The sequence below is a fragment of the Ixodes scapularis genome, unplaced genomic scaffold, assembly GCF_016920785.2.
Source record: "Ixodes scapularis isolate PalLabHiFi unplaced genomic scaffold, ASM1692078v2 PGA_scaffold0__279_contigs__length_252992795, whole genome shotgun sequence".
Taxonomy (NCBI): domain Eukaryota; kingdom Metazoa; phylum Arthropoda; class Arachnida; order Ixodida; family Ixodidae; genus Ixodes; species Ixodes scapularis.
This window is the reverse complement of record NW_024609835.1, coordinates 59,130,400-59,154,623: the sequence shown is the minus strand read 5'-3', so window position 1 is coordinate 59,154,623 and position 24,224 is coordinate 59,130,400. Positions and strand designations below refer to the sequence as shown.

The following is a 24,224-nucleotide window of genomic DNA, read 5'->3' as shown; positions in this document are numbered from 1 at the left end:
TAGTTGTTAATGGCGATGCAATGTTCTGCTCCCAGCTAGCTTTTTCTTCTTTTTTTTTTGTTTTTTTACTTTTCAAACATTTATATTAGATAACACTCTCGAGATTTATTTTATATTTATATTTCACTAGGTTTATTGTATTCTATCACTTTATAGAATGCGCAATTACATCATATAGTGCTATAAAGTGCCACACAACAAAGGGCTCAATGAAAAAGAAACCGAAACTGATCCTGTCTTGCTGCCATCGGGCAGATAGAAACGGAGCAGATCGATAATGCACGCATCATAACCTTTCTCAGTGAATAAACATATTCATAGGTGAATGCGTGGCATGCAGATTATTCGTTACTTGATCGAAAATTCACAGTTTGCCGTAAATATTCGCTGTTTTTTCCGAATATTCGGCTTTGGCCAAATATTCGGGAATATGCAATTTTTGAATCGAATATGTTTTTGAATAAGGAAAATATTCTATTCATATCGAAATTTCAAATATTTGCACACCCCTAGTTTATACGTAATGTAAAATACCGAGCATAAGCCTTCCCATCGTTTAAGAGCCCCCTCCCATTTTATGAAAATTTTAAATTTTTATGGCCACCCTTTTGAATGTTTCCCGAACCGAGTAAGGGACCCCTCCCTATTTTGATTGGATAATCTTTAAATTTAGAGGGGGTGCTTGCTCGGTATTTTACGGTATATATTTCTATACTTAGGTACACCTTAAATATGAATGTAGGGTCAGTTTTCCCCCTTTTCCTTTTCTTTTGTGAGTTGAATGAATTAGTCCCTTTATTTTAAGGTACCTAGCGTGTGGTCAGGCACGTTCCAGGCACCGTTGTTGCAGCACAAGGGCAAGGTGCCCCCTTACTATTGCTATCGTCGTACGGGACTTGGCCTGCTCCGGCCACGCAAGCGCCGAGCTTCGGACTTTAGCTAAAAACCATATTTCTCAAAATGTCTATGACTGTGAGAAAAAAAAAAGGCTGCCACACTTTATTTTACGCAAGTTGTACACAACTATCACACTATAACGCAATAGCATAGCACCGCCAAAACTGCCAGTGCACCAATATTTTTATCGCACTAGGTAAACGGCTCTGCACATCCCGAAAACACCGAGGACAAGCATCACTTGTCGGCTCACTTAAATGTATGCGCGCAAGGCCAGTGGTGAGGCAAGCTTGTCCGCTGATTCGCTTTGCTATCAGTTCTCCTGCTGGACACCATGGGAAAAACAAACCGGAATTTCGTCAATTTCGGCTTCTATCTGTGAATTGGGTATTTGTGAACTTGGGTTTTAAGGATGGCGTTTTTTTTTCCCAAGGTGACCGTCCTTGCCCGTCTTGGAAGCGCGTTTCTTCACTCAACAAAGAGTTTTCCAGACCGGATGACGATTATTTCGCGCTAGACGGTAGCGATGGGAGTGATGACTCCACAAAAAAGTATAAAAACTCGGTGGATATGGACGTCAGAGACGATCAGGTTTTTGCTGTCGTTACTGCAAAAGTGGACACAACAAATTCTCCACTGGCGCTTCCTCGTTTTCACTTTATTGCCATGCCATGTGTCAATGTCGACCTATTTAACGACAATCCTCTAGATGAGGTAAGGTACTGGGAACTTGACGAAAATAATCCCTGGGAAAGGGGAACAAGAGGGACAAAGGACAAACACAAATCTCCAAACAAGGCTAGGTGACTGGTGAGTGACCGAAAAAATCCGCCTGGTCCGGGTGTCGAACCCAGGACCTCTCCATTACAGGTGGAGTGCTCTACCAACTGAGCTAACCAGGGGTAAGACGTCAGTAGAGCAAACGGGTTTTATCAGCTGCCACCAGTCACCTAGCTGCGTTTGGAGATTTCTGTTTGCCATTTGTCCCTCTTGTTCCCCTTCTCCAGGGATTATTTTCGTCATTTTTGTCCAGCTCGCTTGCACCTTTGCATGTAATTGCATTATAATTACTGGGAACTTCTTTTGAGTGCTGATGTGATGAATGAGACTGTCACAGATTTCATCATATTGTGACATAAATTTAGGTCAATTTTGAATCTAGCTCATACATATTGCACCCCCGTGCCATACATCTTGGAAACAAAAGGAACATTGGCTATCAAAGTGTACTATAAAAAGAAATACATTTTGGTGAAGTTTTTCGCAAAAATTGCCTGGCACTTAAAGAATTAAAAAGGACTGACATGCATTAAGATTATTTTTTTTGGCAACTTGAGATGGGAATCGGCACACCAACGAGAAAATTCTAGAACAGATGTATCTCGTGCAATGAGATGACGGGTATGCAATGAAAGCAGAAGGGGTGCGAAATCTGCTTTGGAGCCCACAAGAACAAAAAAGAGTTCACCTATGTGAATATTTTTTTCTTTGTTTAAGTGAGCATCCGCAGGGAAGGCCTTTGCTAAGGACTAACTACAGGTTCACACTCTACATGAATGCAAAACGTTTTGGCGGCCGCAAGTCTCGGTACCTTCGCCGTTACCGGTGCCACGGGCAAAATGAATGTCTGCTGCACCGGTTCCTTGGGACGGGAAGGATTGCACATGTGTTCCTGAAACGATAAGTTACAGCCCATTTTCAACTCTTTTCGGGACTGAAGGCTGGTTCATGCAGTTGCAACTGCTTACAATCAAGGGCCTTAAATACAAAATATTGAAGAAAAAACAACCTCTCGGGATCTCTTTCGACGAGAGGACATATTGAAGCCGTCTATCGAGTAGCCGTGGAACATTCAGTATTTCCACATGCCGTATTATACCGCATACAACCGGCATCCAAATTCATAGAAAATCAAAGGCATGGTTTGGGGTGCAGGTTACATGCGAATTTTAGCAAGCAGTGCAGCTTCGCAGCAATTCGCGAAAAGTCACAGGGATAGATTCTTCCCAGTATGTCTTCTCCAGTCTCTCCTAGAGACTTTCTTACGACCTTCTCTGGGTAGCCGTCTTTGCTTTTTCGGGTAGCCACCATTGCCATATCGGAAATCGCATGGCAGGCAGGAACTACGACCGCTAAGACGCTGACGGGTTGCGCGAGCGACAATGGAGGTAAAATGAGAAGCGGCAAACTGCAAGCCACAACCGAAGATAGTTCCATGGTCCCAAGACTAGCGCATACCCCGAGCTTAAAAAAATGATCGCGAAGTTCGTCGAGAAATGAAGAGGTCGCGGTCCCGCCGTGTCGACCTCGATTTTTCTAGACGAGACAATGCAAAACAATTTAAAAAGGAGCCGCACTAGCAATTGCCTTGACGGCTTGGATGACGACGATATTTGCGACGAGGCACCGGCGTGAGTGTATTCGAAATAAAGGTATGGTTTCTAGCATGATCTGGATATTACTTTGAGTTGCTAGCATGGGTAATATTCGAGGAATTTTCTCGTGTTTTCCGAGAGTAGCAAGTTGGGGGTGCTGATTATATGCAGGAGCGAGTAATGCGTGTGAGAACACGGTATCTTGTATTCTTTTAGCGCATCATTTTTTTTTTTCTTGGCTCGAAAAACTTTTTTGACAATGTTATAAATGATCATTTCTCATAGACAGTGTGTAGATCTGATCTTGAAAATACTGCAAAACCTTTGCTTTAGGGAAATGCGCTTTCAGGGTCAGCTCATATTTGGAGCCAGCACGTCCTCTCGTCGTAAGAGATTGCAAGAACCTGGTGACGCAAGTGTGTGGATGGGCCTTAAAGAACCCCCGAAAAGAAAAAACAAAGATTTTTTTAACGGTCTCTGGTTGGGCCACGCTTGCAAACAAATTAATTTTACGTGAAAAAAAAAAAATTTTTTAGAGCAATATTGAAGGCGCGAGACACGATTTAGTTGGCAGTCACCTCCTTTCTACTTGTTTTCTCTCTCGGAATTTTGGGCACATGGAGGAGAGGTAGATCGGCTTCACCTTCATGACCGAGATGGTCATTCCGGAATGACCCGTGACGTCATGGACTTTGCGCGCAGAATTTCAAATAAATCTCTCGCGGTCAATATTGCTCTAAAAATGTTCTTTCCTTGTCTTTTTCGTGTAAATATTTTTTTTTTACGTGCGTGTCCCAACGAGATTGTTTAAAAAAAAACTTTTTCTTTCTTTTCAGGGGCTCTTTAACACTAAACATAGGAGGACCATAATACTGGGGGTAATAACAGGATGCTGGGAGAGGGAGGTGCAGCAATGCAGAAAGAAAAGCTCTGCTTTTCTTTCTGCATTGCTCCACCTTGAGTTGAGTTGACTTCAAACGTATCTACATGTTTTTCACCCTACAGATATATAGCGAGAAGAACAGAATTGGCAATCTCGCAAGGCAAACGTTCATTCGAGACTCCTCGACGATCTCGTAACCATGTGATGGCTCGAGCACAAACTGCGATCAAATGGGATGTCAAATTTTAAGCATGTCTCGATCGTATCCGATAAACTCGGAGACGTACGGAAACTTTTCCAAATAAGCTGGGCCTGTGCTGCGTGCGAGACATCACGTGATGTCACGTTGTCACGCGACATTGTAATGTCTCGTCGGGTGACCATGAAACTTGGCCCTTATAACGCAATATGCGTTAAAAAAATTCTTGCAGTCATGAGAGCAGTAATGAGGAGCCCTGCTAATGATGCGGTGGCCAAGGCAATACACCACTGCACCCAAATGGGAACCATACCGAAAAACCTAGGGAACAGCATTAGGGATGTCCTTCTCACCTGCAGTACTCGCACCACCTCCACCTGGTCGTTGTCCAGCGCAATGTCGAGGGGCGACTTGTCGAACTTGCTGCAGGCTGACACGTCCGCCCCCCAGCGCAGCAGGCAGTTGATCACGTCCAGGTGGCCCCTCTCGACTGCCCAGTGCAACGGCGTCATCCGCAACTGCCAACCACACAGAGCAATTGAAGTATGTCTTGTCAAGAACAAGCAAGTTCGCCAGTACCACGGGGCCAGTCTTTTGGCATAAATCCGGCAAACACAGACAAGCAAGTTTGTTCTTAAGCTGGATTTAGCCAAAAGCCTTATACTTTCATCACACTGACGAGTCAGAAATGCTGTATTTGTTCCTTCATTTCCTAGATGCTTAGCCATCTTTTTCTTAGTCAAATGGTCAATTGGGCTAGGTAGTATGCATCCATGATAAAAAAAAAAACAGTGTGAAATCATCTGCATCTTTTTCTCCGTAATTTCTCTCAACTTTTGCCTTCTTGCTGTTAGCATGATAAAAAAATTACACCATCTTCCCGAGGGGAACCATTATTAACAGTGTTAGTAACGTTGTTAGTAACGTTGTTAACTTGCGTGTTATTACGTTAACTTGCGTTGGTTACCACACATCGCGTGAACGTTGTTGGAGGTGGTGCTGACGCTTGCTTGTGCCAACCCACTAACTGACGGGACTGTTGCTTCCATCACACTTCATCGGAAGAACGGAGTGAAGTGGAATCAACAGCGGTGAACTGAACGCGCGTGGCGCGCTACCGCTGCTTATATTCACACTTGAAGGAGAGGAGACTAGAGGAGGAGAGTTGCGGATGCGCGCACGGTGGAGTAGAAGCGAACGCACGCGAAGTGCACGCAGCTGGTAGAGAGAGAGAGCGGAGAGAGTAACGCGCAGCTGTTGGAGAGAGGGAAGGAGAGTTGCCCATGCGTAGTGTGAGTGCGGACTACGACGCTGACGCCGCGGGACATAGACCCGAGCAAGAGATGCTCCGCATCTAAAAAATAACTGTTAGCATTTACAAAAATGGCAGCAAACTGCTAAGTCCTATAATGATGTCACATGACCTAAGGTCACATGATGGCTTTAGGGGACTTATCAGAAAAGGTCACAGCCGATTGGCGAGGAGATTGAACTATAGGGGGTGCTCTGACCCATTTGTTGTCCCCACACCTTGGTGTTTACCCAACACAAGGCCTATGGACATGCCCACAGGCCTTGTGAGCACGTTCAAGTCTTAACGTAAAACTATTAACAATAAACGAGGTGACGTTTATTGTTAGCGCCGGATCTCTCCCGAAAGCAGTTGTCAGAGAATGCGAGCGTGACCCACTTAGGCTTTTGTGCTGAGCTGGGCATATGTCCCCTGCATGCTGCATTGTTCATGCAGGCCGGAGTGGTAACAAAAGAGCTCCTCCTCCCCCTCAGACGACCGGAGAACATGAACTCTAGCCGAACGCTGATGCGGCGTTCGGTTAAGTCAGCCAAGCGCTGAGTAATTGTTATTTGTTGTCCCCATCCGTGTAGTTCTAAAGTTAGCCGCTTGGGGTGCCACGGTCTGATCTCCTCACCAATAGACCGATCTCGCCAAACGTTCAAAGCATCTGCGGCGCTGTCGTAATTAGTTCAAAGGGACAGGCACAGAGCACTTGATGGCTAGGACTGTCACACACTTCCCACGCTCAAAGCAGCAGTAAGGGTTTTGCACGTGCAGACAGACTAGTTCCCTCCCTGTATTACGGCAGTGGCAGCATAGCCAAACTGGCTGCCAGGATCAGTCTACTTTTTTCCAATTTTCAGAGTGTATACACCAATTCAATTTCCCTGCTAAATTTAGCAGTAGAATACAGTTACGAATGGGTGGACAAAAATTCTGGAAGTAGGAGGTTTGGTTAAAAAGCGTTCCAAGCTTTAGCAAGCAAAAAATCTTCAGAAATATGCAAGAAAAGCACATAATGAAAAAAGCCCTATTGGGACTAAGCTTGGGAATAGAAGTTTAGAATTTCAGAACAGCCAAAGCAAGATATTACAAATGGCTTTCGATTCTGCCTGAAAATACAGTACCAGAGATGTGATCGGTCAGAGTCATTTTGGAGCACTTTTTGGAGCAGCTAAATGTTCACTTTGGAGCAGCAAATGGAACTTTTGGAGCACAAGTTTACAGATCATTTTAATTACTACCACTGCAAATAACATACATTAAGATTAATCTGTTGGCCTGTCCATCAAGAGGCATTGTCTACTTTGCCTTCCCACTAATGTGCAACCTTTTGTTATCATAAATAGACCCTTTTCAAAATTGTGAAATCATGCAAAGATTATGTGCAACCACCATTAATTGGTCTCATCGCTTCCGAAGTGAAGTTTGTGATTGTTTCCAAGTTTGTGTAGAGCACTGACATAGCACTCGTGTGGAATGCGGTTCTACCTGAGTACAGTCCGAATGTCGACAAAGTGCTCGTGTCCAATGCAGTCCAATTTTGAAAAGGGTCTATTACACAGCAGATCTGGTTCCCTCAAACACAGAACTAGCTGTTGCATGTAGAAGAACCAAGCACAACAACACTATGCTGAATGATGAAGGACAGTATGAACTGCTGGAAATGGTTATTTTAGCTACAGAGCCAAAGGTAAACCAAATAGTATATTCTTAAGAAAATCATATTAGAACACAATATAGAGCACCCAAGTTGATGTTTCATTGAATACCTAAAGGGTGTATTAAAACTGGAATATTTAATTAAGATAAAAACCTTGCTTCAGTCATTTTATTATGAACATCATGGACAATTCATATATAGGACTTTATAATAACAAAATTTGGCATTCTGAATGATAAATAAGCCTTAGAAAGAATCCAGTTGAACTTAACAAGGCTATTCCCAAGTTTCCATTCACTCCTCCAGCTAATTGAGTTTTAATTTACTCTGTTCACTGCGCCATCATACAGATGGAACCTATGTAAAGGTAATAACTAAACAAGAGATGACATAAAAAGTAAGCTTATAAAGAAGTCCATATAAATCATCCCACAATACACAAGTATCCTAGCTAAATATTGAATTAAAAAAAAAAAAAAAGGAAATCTGAATATTGTAGTCTATCATACATACTAGTTGCAGTCTTATTCAGAATTTTAGCGCAAGGTAGAGTTGGGTGATTTCAGATAAGATCGACCAAAGGATGGCTAGTCGACATTTTCAAATCAACGGATGTTTTTATATGTTATTGTCTAGTGTCTGGTATGAACGAATCCAAACTTAGTTTTGACTACAAAAAATACTTGGGGACAGGAAAAATCGTAAGGCATGAGGTGGTGGACAGTTGCATTAACGCGCACTGATGGAGGGGGCCCGTTTGAGAGTGAATAACTAAAGCGATAACATTAGGAGAACTCTAATACGTTTTAGGCGCAAACTATGGGTATAGCTTGCTTGTAATATAAAGTAATCATATTTATTTAAAATTTATTTATTTTTCTAAAAATTGACAAACATGCCTGCTCGAACGACAAATGGCAAACTTTGGAGGTCTGTATCTCATGAAATAATTTAATCATTATGATATAATTTGCAGATATTATTCTACTAATATATAGCTAATACTTAAAAAATAACTAAGGTATCTGTGTGATACAATAGTTAGGATATATTTAGTCAAACATGGAAAAAAAATCAAACAAAGAAAAATTCCGATGCGAATAAAAAAAAACACCACCCTCGATTTTTTTTAAATTTAGGTAACCTGTTATACTCTATTTCGGCATTCATTTCCATTAAAAACATGTTGCATCATTTTATTGAGAAAGAAGATACAACTCCCCAAAGTAGGGTCCTTTTTCAAAGCCTACACTTAGCAGTGTTTTATACAAGAACTGACTCCGAGTTCCAGTTTCATGAAACCAACACACATCTTTTATATATTTTTATTCAGATGAGGCCAATGATAACTAAAGAAATCATTCACACACTTAAATTAAGGAGAAACTACTGTGTACAAAGAGGTATCATATTACGGACTAGTGATCCGAGAAAAGATCATGCAGCCATCGGCCACTAGGAACTTTGTTTACTTTATTCTCCTGCGACACTATATGCTATTCCCTCTTCCGCTCTACCTTCATCTCTCTCTCTCTCTCTCTCATATATATCCCTGATATATATCCAGAACAAAAACATGTTCAAGCATTCCCTTTCTGCGTGGTAGTGTTCTGTGGCTAGCAAAAATCATTTCCTCGCTAAGCTCACGATTATGGCAAAATAGTTGCCGGAAACCGCAGACGACACTCGTCGCTAGTTCAGGCAAAACGGCCGATACAATCTTTTTTTCGCATTTCCCCGCTCGCTGTCAAGGACAAGGGGGTTCGCTTCAACCAGCAAAACATGGCCGCCGACGCCTGTTTACTGAGCAGTCATGCCTGTCGCCATCTCACTCGCTGGCGTCACGGGCGATAATATCAGGCACAGAGGGGCACACCAACCGGCAGCATTATCCCCAAATACTCGAGCCTCGCGTAAATACATAGAGTGTAAACGCTGTCGCCATGTTATCGTAGTAAGACCCCCCCCCACCCCCCTCCCCCAACGGGGGACTGCAGTACGCGACGGCGTACTAACACAACGGCGACGATATCGACATCGCGGGCTCCGAATTTTCCCATAGTTCTACTCCACGGGCATTTCTCGAAACGCTTGATATTGTGTACGCCCGCCTGGAAGGATTTCAGGCGCGTAGTTAAGATAAGGCGGTTCTCCGCGGCAAAAGAAAGCAATTTCACAAATGCTTAAAAGCGGCGGCGACGCGTGTGCGGTGAACGCTTGTAGTTTTGGTGTAGACAGGGTGTGTGTGTTCTCGTTGTTGACACCAGCCGGCGATAAGGCACTGCAGGCGGTAGCTCAGTACAGCAAGGGCTAATCCGAGTGACCATCAACGTAACCCCACCGCCAACCCCTCGCGAACCGGTCGCCGACATGGCTCAGGCTGTGTCATGAACCACGTGGTAGAAGCTCGGGTGCTTTCATATCAGCGCGTGGAGGGACGACAGTGCGATTCCGGAAAGTCTTTTTCGAAGGCCGCTGACCACAATTTTTTGTCTCGAGACTTTCCCTCTTTCTTCCTTTGACGTGGATCAAGCTTTGCCGACAGCCTCAGTTGTGACCTCTCTTTTCAAATGTATGTTTGCAGTGAGTGAGCTCCTCAGCCTCGGACTTGTCACTTGTGCACCCAGTAGTTCTTTCACTTGGCAATTATATGCCATCAGTTGGGGTTTAATTTCTATTATTTATGTATACATTATGAAGACGTCCTGGAGCTCCGAACGAGTGTTTTGTGCAGATTACTTTTGCAAACACAAAAAGACTATACCAAAGCAGCGGAATTTTCGAAGTGTTGGCGAGTTGGACCTAAACTCGTTGAAGCAAATTCTTCCGCCTGACTGTTCCACCAAAGTGAGTGCGACGGACTACCTGTGCTACCATTGCTTCATGCACATCACTAAGGAGATCTCGATGCGAAGCTCAGAGCAGTGCCCTGACATATTTGTGCCAGCTGAAGAAGCAATTGAAGATCTAAATCACAGCATACTACCTACAGATGTGTCGCCGCTGAGACAACCAAGCGTCGTAAGAAGTCGGGACAGGCCTGCCTATGTCAAGAGAAAGCAGACAGAACTGGAGCAGGTTGCTGTCAAGAATATACGCTCAAGGCTATGTATTGCGTACGACAGGGACGCACCATCGGGGTCGTCCGAACCAACATGCTCCACATGCACTGAGTGGGTGGACAACTTTCGGCAGGCCTTTGAAACCGCCACCTCTCTCCGGGAACGTTGTCAACTGCTTACACTCCTGCCGTCAACACTGACGAAGAATGAGGTTCAAAAGATGATTCCACAGGCCTCAATGTACCTCATCAGTAAATCCCGAAAACTCAAGGAAAAGCATGGCGTGTGGTATGAGCCGGATCCTTACACGAGGTGCAAGGTGAGCCCTGAGAACCTGTCTGCTGCCCTAGAGTACTTCACGAAAGACGAGCTACAATGTTCGCGCCAAAGTCCCAACCAGAAGGACGTCATCTCTGTCATGCTCAACGGAGAGAAAACGTTCGTGCCAAAGCGCTTCATGACACGCTCAATACGAGAGGCCTTCCGTATATACAAAGACAAGCATCCCGATTCCGGCGTTGGGCTAACGAAATTTTATTCGTTGCGCCCTAGATGGGTCTAATGTATTCCACACCAGGAAGTGTGTGTTTGTGTGCGCTGCGCCAATTATCATCTTTGTATTGCCGCTCTAGAGAACGTTACAGGCTCAACATTCAACACTGGTGAAATGAACTCGGCATTTCTGTGCGACCCAGCAACAGAACTGTGCCTTCAAGGAGACTGTGATCACTGCCCAAAAGGCCAGTTTCTTACACTCCAGGAACTTGATATCCCGGAGGATGAAGAGATTGTGCTTGCAACATGGGAGTCCGGCGACCTTGTGAAAAAAACTTTGGAACCTGAGACTTTCCTAAAAGTCATCCAAGTGACGGTTGGAAGTTGGGTACTTCACAACCATATCCGGCAAACGCAAGGTAAAGCGATCTACGATGAAAAACAGTGCATGCAACGCGGGAGCATCGTCTTTCATTTTGACTTTGCTGAAAACTGGACCATCGTGCTTCCTGACGAAGTGCAAGCATATCACTGGAAAAAAAAACAAGTTTCGATATTTACATGTGTAGTGACGACAAGAAAATCTACAAACAGCTTTGCCATCATCAGTGAGGACCTGTGTCACGACGCCGCTCACGCTTGCTTGGCTCTAGAAAAAGTGAAGGAGTGGGTTGAAGACAACGTTGCGGTATACTCGTACGTGACGTACGTAAGTGACGGCGCCGCCAGTCATTTCAAGAATCGCTACCAGCTTCACCAATTTGCAAAGGACGATTGCCCACAAGCCCAGTGGTTATTTTCTGCATCTGGACATGGGAAAAATGCATGTGACGGAGTTGGCGGACTCGTGAAGCAGCAGGCCACGCTGAACAACCTGAGAGAACGTTCAGTAAGCGCAATTCAGACGGCCAGGACAATGGTGAGCGTTCTATCAAAGAAACTGAAAGGCGTGCATCTTGTATATCTGGACGAAAATGAAGTTGTTCGGTATCGTGAACAAAAAAAAGAAGAGTGGCTGACGGTGCGCGCCTTCCCTGGCATTCAGTCTTGGCACGCGTGGCGGCTCGGCAAGTCATCAACAGAAGGGACCTGTGACGTATATGTAGCACGGACAGTCGGATCTGCTTGGAAGCAACTTTATTAAATGGGTACAGCGAGGAAAACCTTAGCGTAAAGTGCCGAATTTGATTTCCCAAGGACTGCTCATTTTGAATGCAGGGACATCTTATTTATCACATTTTTCTTCACGGGGTATTTAACCTACTGTTTTTGTTGGTGGCTACTAATAATTTTTATCTGATCACTATAAAAAAAATCCCAAAATGTTATCCTTGAGCAGGATAAAATATATCGGCTTGCCACGATTCATTCATACACCGAGAGCATCGAAGCTGCTCCAGTTAGGCACTATGGCATCCGTCACCTGAAATTGTTTGTAATCGTAAATACACAGCCAACCTAAATATCTTACTATTATATCTTTGTTTTTGTGTGTGGAAGTAAAGTTATTTATTTTACTCTAGATGTAAAATATACCGGAAGGTACAACTTCACACTGCATCATCTTTTCTCAAATCATTAGTCTCTAATATGATACCACTTTGTACGCTTATGTAAAATGCTGTATATAGTTTCTCCTCCCTTTTACTGTGTGACCGATCGCTCTTTTTATCAATGACCTCATCTGAATAAATGTATATAAAAGATTTGTGCAAGTTTCATGAAACTGGAACTCAGAGTCACTTCTTGTATAGGACACTGCTAAGTGTAGGCTTTGAAAAAGGACCCTACTTTGGGGAGTTGTTTCTTCTTTCACAGTGCAATGATGCAACATGTTTTTAATAGAAATGAATGCCGAAATAGAGTATAACAGGGTACCCAAATTTTAAAAAAATCGAAGGTGGTGTTTTTTTTTTATTCGCATTGGAATTTTTCTTTGTTTGATTTTTCTCCCATGTTTGCCTAAATATATTGTAACTATTATGTCACTCAGATACCTTATTTATTTTTTCAATAATAGCCATATATTAGTAAAATAATGTCTGCAAGTTATGTAATAATGATTAAATTATTTCATGAGATACAGATTTCCAAAGTTTGCCATTTGTCGTTCGAGCAGGCATGTTTGGCAATTTTTAGAAAACTAAATAAATTTTTAATAAATATTATTACTTTATATTACAAGCAAGTTGTACCCATAGTTTGTTTGTAAAAAATTTTAAAATTCTCCTAATTTTATTGTTTTAATTATTCACTTTCAAACTTGCCCCCTCCATCAGTGCGCGTTATTGCAACTGTCCACCTCTCCCTGCCTTACGATTTTTCTTGTCTCCAAACTTTTTTTCTGGTCAAAACTAAGTGTGGATTCGTTTATACCAGACACTAGACAATGTCATATAAAAACATCAGTTGATTTAAAAATGTCGACCAGCCACCCTTTGGTCGATCTTATCTGAAATCACCCAGTTGTTACATTGGCACTTACAAAGTTCTTTTTAGAGTGCAGCCCTCGGTGCCCATTTCCACGTTTCGTGGCATCGGAATAACCGCCCCGCTAAATTTAGCGGCAAAATGAATTGGTGTTGAGGTAATGTGAAGTCAATTTTCCCGCTAAATTTAGCAGAGAAACTGAATTTGTTCATGGGTGACGTGACACAAAGTCATAGGACCTCATTTCCCCCACTAAATATAGTGGGGAAACTGAATTGGTGATGAGGTCATGTGACGTCAATTTCCCCGCTAAATTTAGCGGGAGGAGGAGGGAAGGAGGATACAGAGGTGGAGCATACCCTCCCCTCCTCCTCCCCCCCTCAAGAGCTCCACTCTAGTTTCGCAATACAGAAATTTGTAAAAATCTTTCATTTCTTATTTTTGTATATTTGACGCTTTGTTTTGGAGAAGAGCTTTCCCGTCAGGATGTGGCTGCACTGAGGCAAAGCGTGACAGAAAAAAACTGCGATGCCTACTCTGCGGTTTTCGCTTCACTGCAGTGCATCCATGCGCAGTGAGAAGCGCACTTAACGAAGCTACTTAAATCACCAGAACAGACCACGAACAGAAAATATTGCGCAACCTACGAGTATAGTCAGTATTTGATACAGAAATCAAATCGAGTAGTAGGTTACTTAAATTAAAAGTTCTGAAAATTCAGAGAAGTCTAACGTAATGACCCAACCATTCAGCGGCTCTTCAGATGTTTTATTTTCAGTAATAATAAAGTGAAATTACGTTTTGGCACAACGTTGACACAAATTCATCACATTTTGTCGAAATGTAGCAGCAAGTAGCAGGGTAAGCACCTCGGCACAGTTTAGCGCAAATGGCGCAGCAACAGGGGCGGATTCAGAGGGGGGGGCCGGATGTCCTGATCCCCCTCTTGAATTCTGCATGAGTAAAAATTTAAAGCGTGGAAACGGCAAAAGGGGGGGGGATCTTAAATATATGATACGCTGACCAACACCTGACCCCCCCCCCCCCCCCCCCCCCCCTCAAGAAATACCTACGTCCGCCCCTGCGCAGAAATCCCATCACTGCAGTACACAAATACAGAACCAGCAGCAATACATCACCTCCTCTTTCCTTCATCGCACCTCTGGAGTCGGTAAAACTAAGGGCCAATAGCTTGTAAGAACAGTGACCAAGACATCACAGAGACGTCTAACCAAAATGGGTAAAAAGGAATGCGCTACCCGTAGTACTAAGCGAGTTACATTTATTGACAACATCGTCTAGGCCACGAGGTTGCACAGAATCGACACTGCCAGTTGCTACCGGCATTTGCCCGCTTACTCCACGCATTAAAACGGTATGCGACGGGGTAAAACAGTGCCGTTGGTCTCCCGATACTAATCTAAAGAGTGCACATCTACCCCTCAAAATCTCGTCCCCAAAACTCTACGCAAAAAGGTGGCCACATCAGGGACAAATGTTGCACGAAACAAATGGAAAATCGACCACCACGGCGGCAGCGGCCGATCGAGGGGCAGCGGCCGATCAAGGGGGCTGGGGCCGAAGGGTCGGGCGGTGCGTTAGAGTCTCGGCCGAGGTGCCTGCAATTTGACTGAAGCCCATGGCGGAGAAGACTCCGTGTATCTCTAGGGCACGTTTCCGACCGGTGCGTTTGACGCGTCCAAAAAAGCGGTCCCTCCATCTCCGCCCGACGCCACAGAAGTGTCAGGCTGTCACCAGTCTCGATCTTGGCGGTGCGCCAGCGGTGGTGCTGGATATGGCAGACACTCGTTCTGCTGCAGGTTGCTGTCCAGCTTGACAGTTCACGGAAGCTACGCCAGCCAGGAGTTACACTGCGACGACGGCGACACTCGTGCCTCCTCATGATTTTTGCCGGAACTTTCGTGACCAGCCACCAGGACGGCGACATCCGACGGCATGACACTTCGTTAGGCTTTTGTGATGTCTACGGCTTTTGCGATGTCATTTGTTGCCACTTCGGGATTACTTTCAATGTGCGGGCGGAACAGGACGCTAAACACATTAGTGGAAGAGGCGTTCCAGACACCGCAGTGTAACCAAGATTTCGGTTGCACGTCGAAAGATCCTCGAACGGTCGAATTTGGACCTCGGTTCTCCGCCAAGGCTGTGCCCTTCGTTGGTTTGGCGCATGAAGCCCCATCGATTCAATCCTTAACGAGGGTTGCTGACGGAGTCTCGGGCAGCCGTACGCTTACCATGTCCTTGGCCTCGATGTCGGCCGAGTGCTTGAGCAGCAGCTCCACCAGTTCCAGGTGACCCTCCTGGGCAGCCACGTGCAGCGGGGTGCGGTCCACCTTGGTGCGAGCGTCCCGGCTGATGCCCGCCCGCAGCAGCACCTCCGCCGTCGACAGGTGGCCGTTCTGCGCTGCCATGTGCAGTGGAGACGTGCCCAGCTGCACATCGCCCTTTCTGGGTCACGCCCCGTCGACCTCTGTTTCCGTCTCGGCTTTTAAATGACGACCTTCTCCCCCGTCTCGGTTAATGCAGATATGGGCCCTCGGGGTGTAATACGAAGAGCAGGTCATCTGCTTCTTGCGCGGGAGCTGCAATTCAGTCAGAACGACGCCGAGCTCCAATTTTCTTTGATTGGAAGGATAGTGGGTAGACCTCAATGCTTGATGCCTTGAGGTCTACCCACTATATTTTTCAATCAGCCGTTAAGAGCTTGGCATTTTGACATCATTGCAACCCTTGTGCAAGAAGCAAACAAACCTGCGCTCCGCATAAACAATATTAAGGTGGGCTACTCGTGCCCAAAACTTTACTTGAAAAACTAGAGAACTATAAACCCTGACATTGTTTTAAAACACACAGAATAACAGAAATCTGGTCCCGGGAAAAAAATTACCTTTTTTTATAAGCATGTTTTCAGAATGTTGCTCGTAAGCAACCCTGTGCATTTGCGGCACTACTTCACGTCGAACGAATGCAAGCAGTTACGACATCAGAAAGGGCCCAGGTGAATTTTAAAATTTTGCACAACAGAGAAGGTATAACCAAATCTGCAATATTTGCGCCGGTCTTTCTTGTCGCAGTTTTGAGGCCAGTGGTGCACGCCATCATATATCACATTCACTATCGATTTCGGTTTTGAAAGACAAGTGATCTGTTTTGAAGATGCATTTCAAAACTCCACTGCTAGCGCCAATATACTCGCCCATGCGACAGAGGGCGCTAAATTTATTGAGGCACACGTGGCACGGGAAAAAATGAATCATCCTTGAGTTGTGGCTCCTGGGTAATGCTGGACATCAAAGGGATAAGCATATTAAAGGGACCATGAAACGATTTTGAAATCGAACTTCATCCACCGCACGTCGTAAAAGATATGAAAAGAAACCCAAAAACACAAAAATAGAGAGCCAAAAAATATTCTTTGTTTTAGAACCTTTAAAGGAGCTTGCAACAGTTTCAGAACAAAAAAAAAACGCTTTTGCCTGCATGTCCTAGTTTTTATTTTAAAAATGGACAAAGATTGAGGTTTTCGGCACCACTCAACTCCTACACCATCTTCCGAGTCACGTGCGCTGTGATGTCAATGGGGTTTGCGCGGGGTTCCGGTGAAGCTCTCTCTCTAGAGCCATCAGTGAGCAGCGAGAACTCAACCGCTCACGACCGCATAACCACGTGCTGGCGGGCGCAGCCCAAACAATATGGTGAAAGAAGGAAAGTCTCATCCGGGTCCGGCCATACCCGTCCGGCCCTGTCCCCCTCCCCCTCCGACTTCTGGCGACTGTTCGCGGTAGCAGATAGAGCTGACGGTTTTGTGGACCCCGGATAGATGGCGCCACTAAAACTCCGTATAATAAAAGTTCTGTTGATGATGCCAGGTTTTTGACGCATTTATATTTATGTTGAAATGACAAGATTTATAGAAAAGTTACCTTTTATCGAGCAGGTATTCGCACAACTTGCTATCTTTCTACAAGACCCCCATTGACGTCATGCCGCGTGGTTCTCATGGCAGCCGCTCGCGGCTGCAGGTCGGGGAATATTCTAATTTTTGCCTCGCGATTACGTGGCAGAATCGCAACATTTTGAAGGAAGGAGGTGTGTTTTCTGTCCTTTGTGACAAGGTGAACAATGTCGAAAGTAGAAGATGCCAATTCTTTCAACGTTAAAATCGTTGCACAGCTCCTTTAAAAGAAAGCCGGACTCTTTTACACCTTCTTTCCTTCGAAAGCTATCTTTTTTATACATGATGCGCTTTGTTCGCAGAACAGACTTTCGTTTCCTGGCTGGTCGAGTAGTAGAAAAGCTGCAGTGTACCGAAGCGCCTGAATTACAGTTACTGCAGTCCGGTGGTTAAAAAGAAACAGTTGCAGTTTCACCGCACCACGTTGAAGCACTTGGTGCAGGCTCATCGGTTGGAGGGACCCCAGGTCTAAGGTCATTTGTATATACTGAGAGCATTTTGACACCGAGTGTAATTACAGCTACATTCACAGCGTTCTCCGCAAATGCGGACAGGTTCCGAAAGCCCTCCGCCGATTCGGACGAAGAACTGGAGTCTTCGTCGGAAGACTCGCCGCACTTCCCAACAGGCATACTGGCATATGGGACTAGTCCCATGCTGCCACTGTAGCGCAACATATCTAACAAAATTTCGCTCAGCTGCAATGTGTCCATGGCTATCGCGGCGATGAGATGCGTCGATTCAGAAAATATGTCGGTGGCATCAGTGGCATCACCACAGTAAAACCTACCGGCACACCGCCAACTCGCCGCCGCTAATGCTCCCATTCTCTTACTGCCGAGTGAACTTCCGGTTCCGAAGCCGCCGGACGTCATAACCGTCAAAATTACGCTGCAGCTTGTTCTGCAGTGAGCTGGAGAGGGGGAAAAATTCTATATTTCATTAATTTTTTGTGTAGAAGTTAATAAATCTAAATGAAAACGGATGCCTGTTTGGCATTCAGTGAATATTGAAGGTTTAATGTAAAAGTTATTTGGCAAAAATAAAAAGGTCATTTCATGGTCCTTTTAAAGGGCCCATGAAACGGAATTTTGGTTGGGATAAATCATTTTCGATTGGGATTTTACTAATAGCACATCGTTCAGTGGGCCAAAAGAAAAAAGGCAGAAAGACAAAAGCCTGACTTTCAGTGCGAAAATTTGAAAACACAGTGTACTACTTCGTACCTCCTCCCCTTCGTAAGCTCTCTGCCTTTTCACTGTGATACATCCGCGGTCCCAAAAGCGCGTCATCGGGTCCGAAAGCACGTCACACAAAACCGGACCTCACTCAGTCTCTTCACCCCTAAGCTGATATTGTGGTGGAAGCTGCGCTCTTGCCGGGCCAATCAGTCACCTCCCTTTCATCACCTGACCTCAATCTCTGCGCGTGGGTATGCGCGGAGGAGCGTGATCATGTGGCAAGTGTGGCTGGCCCAACGAGCACGTAGCTTCCACAGCACTGTCAGCTCCGGGGTGACAGGGTTGGGGAAAGCAACTTTTGTCTGAATTTTGAGCGACGGGCTAATCTTTTAGGGGGAGAATGGCTCTGTCCGGGTACATAAACCAGATTCCGAGCAAAAGGGGCCTCCCCTCTTTTCGTCGTCTTCTTGAACTGTTTGGTGGAATGTGCAATTTATGAGTTGAGGAGGAAAGCTAAACAGGAAAAAGCTGGAAAAGCGTTTCATGACCCCTTAAACATAAAGAGCATGACACTATTTTTATATCAATTTAATTGCGGCCTCACCGTACAGAGCAAGATTTGATTTTTGCTTTTTGCATCTCTGGTTTTCTTTTGCTTATCCAGTTACTTGCGTAGCTCTCTTCAACTTTCGTATTTCGATTTTAACTACTTTCACTTCTTCCTTTTCTTTCTTGTATTTGCAAGAAAATGACAGTTGTGAACAGAGCACTTGTCCCATCTTCCCATTCCCGCCCTCTTCAATCTGGATAAGCATCGTACCAGCAAGCAGTCATGCATCACTACTATGTGATGCATGTTAAAAACCTCAGGCTAGGATGCCATACAGTCGTACTGCACTGGCTAAATTTTTTATCTACAGTGGGTAAAATGTCGCCATGTTCTGGTGGACTAAACTCCCACTGTATAAACAATAATGACTAATTCATTTTTTTTAGTCCCATCTTTGTGTTCCTGTTCTTGATTGTCCTTTGCGCTATTTAGGTTTAATATTTAATAAACAATGATGACGTCTACATATATCACAAATAGACCTTTCGCTAAGCAAAAGGAAATTCTTGGAACAGGTGTCACAGATGACGGACATGACCTCAGCGGCAACGGAAGAAAACCGGGCAACCAACTGCACTACCCCGTCTCTCCCCGTGGTATATGATGTGGGAGCAAGGAAGAATACATGGTACATTCCGATAATTAAATGTGGGGTCTTTTGGGATTTTTGTGAAAGATGCGGAGGCAACATGTGTAAGCCACGCTACATGTCGTAAGCGTGGGCACCAGTGCCAGGATGCGCTCGCTCAGTACGGGTTAACTTGAAATGAAAGCTACTTTTGCAGCTACTGGTCTTGTCCTGCAAGCAATTCAGACGCTTCAAAGGGAAAGCGAAAAAATGTGACTGTCTCATTGGCCGCCTTATGTGTCTTCACTAAGTTCGCCCCCAAGTGTTTCTTGGCTTTTGCCTTTTTTAGTACAACTTTTATCACGGGGGTGCCTCTAAGGTCATTCAAAGAAGACTTCTAATACTGGGTTTACGTGCTGCCACAGCAACCACTATGAGTTTGAGAGTTCTACTTTCATTTGCAAAGAAATCATTCGACCACAAGGTGCCAATATCTGAGGCATAGTCTGGCAACTCTAGTCACTGAACTAGGCAGAAATATGTTACTTTACCCCCAGTTTGCGCTCATGACGATCTACGAATACCGCCTGTATTTTCAGATTAACATTTCAGAAAATGTTGGATGCAACACCGACACTTCATAGAATATTCTGATTGCTACAAAGTCTACAAAAAAGGATCGGTGCATTCGTGCACCACTCAATCACTGCCTACTCTTATGGTAAAGTGTTTATGAGCATTTTTATCCAGGGAACTTTAAACACTGCTCAATAAAAAAAGTGAATTATCTACATCCTACCCATTACACACTTGCATTTGACTATGACCAACCGAGACAAGACCGGTTTTTAAGCATGGTTTAAGACATAGCTGTGCAGCTGGTCTGAGCCGTCGCAAGAGGCTCGAAAACCAGCCTTGTCTCAGTCGGTTGCAGTCAAGCGGAAGTGCGTGAACGGGCCTTAAGGCATTGGAGAAGAGATTATGGGTGCAGAACTCGCAACCTGAGAGGCAGCCTTATGCAACAGGTTGATGGTTTTATGAAGAACAAGCGCAACACGAATGACAGCCTACCCAGTCTGTGGTGAAGGGGGCCCCGCTGGTCATGAGTTCGCGCACTTCTTCCGTCTCCCCGTTTCTCGCAGACTCGAGCAGCTGCTTGCCGAGGTCCACCAGGGACATGGAAGGCTGCGGCGCAAGTTGCAAAGGCAACGGTATCTGGGCAAGAGAGGACATGGCAAGCGTGAACAATGCCTGTCCCACCAAACCAAGCATGACCGGGTGCCAGTAGAGGCACTAGAGAAGAGTACCATATTTTCCGGGCTATAGTCTGCGGACTATACATGTTTAAAAGTTTAAATTTCTAACTGTGCAGACAATCTAAACGTGCGGACTACAATGAAATTTTGTTTTTCAACATCGTTCATTGTGACGAGACGTGGTGGAATTTATGAATGTAAGAGTAAGTTAATGATTTATGTATAATACAAGCTTCTTTGTGAGCTGAGAAAGCAGACATCTGGAAAGGCGTGCCATGTATAAGAATATTTTCTTGTTGACTAAGCACCAGGTATGGATAGTGCATGGCGTGCGGACTACCTAAGCAAAGACTTTTGTTTTTGGCCTGAGTTGGCCCCTGCGGACTATACACCCGGAAAATATGGTAACGACGCTTCAGCCATCCTTGTACTAAAAATCATTGTTGCCGCTTATCTGAAATTGCAAAAGACGCTCTTTTGTCCTCCAGAAATGTTGTAACACAGGCATAACAAAGCAATACCATTTAAGCTTCCTCATGTCGAATCTAAAGGTCAAAAAGTTGTATTCTTGAAGTGCAACGATTGCCCGTTGCGCCTGGTCTGCACTTGGCACCAACATGGCAGTGGCCACAGGATAGAGAAATGACGTCCGGATACTCTAATCATAGTTTATTAGTGGCTCTAAGTACCAGGAACGCCGATTAACTCGGTACCAGGAGGCAACACGTGTACTTTTTCCTTGTTAAATTTTCTGTAAAGTAGATCTCCCAGGTTAATCTTTATACTCTGTGTCACTAGTGCGTGCAGTACAGGCAAAGGCAACGCCAAGCGACGAGAGAAAGGGCGAGCAGCAGAGAAACCTCCTCTCTTCTCTAACGTTCCTAGTGCTTTCCCTCTCTCCTCGCCCATCATTGCCCTCTCCCATTCCACCTTCCTAGTGCTCGCCCTTTCTCTCTTTGCCTGGCATTGCATCCGCCTGCACTGAACACAACTAACGACAGAGAGTATAAAGGCAGGTTCAGACATGTGCCTATGAGTGTGATTAACTACATTACGAATCATTCCGCTCCACTAAGTGCTGCGTGGAGTCGGGCTGCCATAGTAACCACATTGTCATGAGCAGTGATAAGCAGTCGCACGTGCAAATGTCAGAGAGAGCCTTAAAGTAAGTGTACAACCTAGAATGAAATAGATAATTGTGTTTCAGCTGTTTCATGCAGCAGCTGTTAATTCGCATTATGTTTTGTGTCTAAATAAAGTAAATAGAGACCAGACGTTCCTATTTTGGCGAAACTGGTCCCGCTGCCCCACTGGCATGCTTGTGGGATGGTGTTTTATCCCGCTTCGACTTCCCCGAATTGCAAGTATATAAAAGACGCAGTTACACGAAAGGATCGCACCAATGAGAGGCTGCTTTTTCTGATCAATGAACAAGATATGCTTAGCAAAGAAGATGTGGACGCTCAAGGTTAATTTGCATATGACATATAAAGAGTACTATGGAGATAGTATCTATAAAAATAAATACATTAGTACTAAAGAAATCTTTTAACCAAATCTATTAGATGTGCATGCCAAACAGTATGCAAATACCAGGGAAAATAAATGTGCACAGAGCATACAAAATAATAAAAAGGTGATTTTCTTACCGAAATTTAAAGTTTTCAAGTCTCACAACCCCTAATAAACATCTCATTTCGGGGCCCGTTTAATATGGTCACTTTAATTTTGGGTTCTTTTAACGTGAAACATTCTTTGGCTTTGTGTTCGGCATTTCGTGAAGCCCAAAAACCTGGATGAAAACATGGCTGTGAGACTCGACATTGATTGATTTTGAATGGGGGGGGTGCCATCGCAGTAAAGAAAGAGCTTGCGCCATGCGGGAATCAAATTCCGACCATTTAGATTATTAAGCGAGTGTCCTTCCAGATGTCAATACACATTGCCGTAAGTTGAGGTGCCATTTGGCGGGAAAGCCCTGCAGGGTATCCGCTCTGCGTTCGGCGGATTGCAACTAGACATCCCGTCATACGTTTTTAAAATCCGGGTTAGCACCGGTACCTCCATTCCAGGGATTGATACCGAATGTACACGCCACCCGTTGAGCCAATCACTAGACTAAACGACGAAGAACACCGAGAGCGTAGACGCCACACGAGCAACACAATTTCCCAGCAATTTGTCATGCATCTTTTTACACCTGGCAAATGCCTCACCTGCATTGACGGCTTTTTCTCAATGTTATTGACGGCTTTTTCTCAATGTTATTTACAATTTCAGGTGGACATCAAGGCACACCTATTGCCATTTTGTGACACTAGCTTTGGTTGTTCATGATGCACTTTCTGTGGTATTAGTCACCCAGCGTTGAAATCTAAATTCTGTTGTATGCAATAGTGAATAAGGACTGTCATGACAAGTGATATTCACTCACCTCCATTTTTCTGTGTAAGAGAGCTCCTTAGAAAACATCCAGGACTCCTAGGAGAGAAAAACAGGGTCTTCGTAACGAGTTCAGAACGAACACACGCGTAAAGGAACGCCGAGACGGTAATGAATTTTCGATTGAATTGGTTAGCAGTGATTAGATCGCACACGAGAGATGTGCTAGCGCATTAGAAGGCATTTAAGCTGCTAGCAGACGAAAACCAAGCTCGATCGCCAGATGTGACAAGATCGGAAAGCAATCCGGTATGAACCTTGGGGGCTCGAATGGTTTCTGGGGTCGGCATAAGGGAGGAGTGGCGCCCGAGGCAAGATGGAGAATGTCACCAGGCCAAAGCATCCTTTTCGTCGGTCGCACGCACGACGGGCAGAGGCAGTTGACGCGATCGCTAGAAGCAGCAGCAGATATTTGATCGTCGCGGGAGGAGCGCCATTGCAAACAGGAAAACGGAAGGGGCCAAAACGGAAGCGGACTCAAATGAGAGCGCGTTCCTGGCGAGGTGGACGGCGACGGCGTCCCTCCCGAGTTCGCGCTTCTCGAAAGTTGACATTTCTCGAGAGGACAGAGAAAGGGCGGCAATGATTCGCTTACTTCAAATCCTCGGGGCCAGTGCGATCTCTAATTCGGCTGGAAATCACGGATTACTTTTGGGAGAAACGAAGTAAAAGCAGAAAGTTCCGGAAGTAAGACATTTTTCCGGAAATGCATCTACGTCGACCCGCCGTTCTGCGCTTCCTCCGAGCTACATTCCGCGCAAGCGCTTGCGTCATGTCTTATTGCGCGAGAATATTAGCTGCGAGATTATTGCGCCCGTTTTATTGCCTAATGTCCTCTCTATTCGGGGTCATTACGACAGAATTTTCCTTTGTTTATCAAAAACATTGACGCT

The 24,224-nt window shown here is 44.8% G+C and overlaps 1 protein-coding gene across 5 annotated transcripts in view; it reads right to left on the bottom strand.

The window, feature by feature from the left end:
- The window catches only part of LOC8034933 (GA-binding protein subunit beta-1), a 35,975-nt gene extending 11,845 nt beyond the window's left edge, over positions 1-24,130 (bottom strand). For 2 of the 5 annotated variants that reach the window (XM_029978662.4, XM_029978664.2), the window contains exons 1-6: positions 23,927-24,106; positions 23,324-23,370; positions 20,705-20,848; positions 15,554-15,751; positions 4,708-4,872; positions 2,489-2,569 (exon numbers count right to left, since the gene is read on the bottom strand). In XM_029978662.4, the coding sequence (XP_029834522.2) occupies positions 2,489-2,569; positions 4,708-4,872; positions 15,554-15,751; positions 20,705-20,848; positions 23,324-23,329 (594 nt within the window). In that variant the 5' untranslated portion in view covers positions 23,330-23,370; positions 23,927-24,106. Of the gene's footprint in view, positions 1-2,488; positions 2,570-4,707; positions 4,873-15,553; positions 15,752-20,704; positions 20,849-23,323; positions 23,371-23,588; positions 23,777-23,926 lie in introns of those variants that run through there. The other 3 variants (XM_029978665.4, XM_029978663.4, XM_029978666.4) reach the window with 3 other exon arrangements.
- Positions 24,131-24,224: the final 94 nt, after the last annotated feature.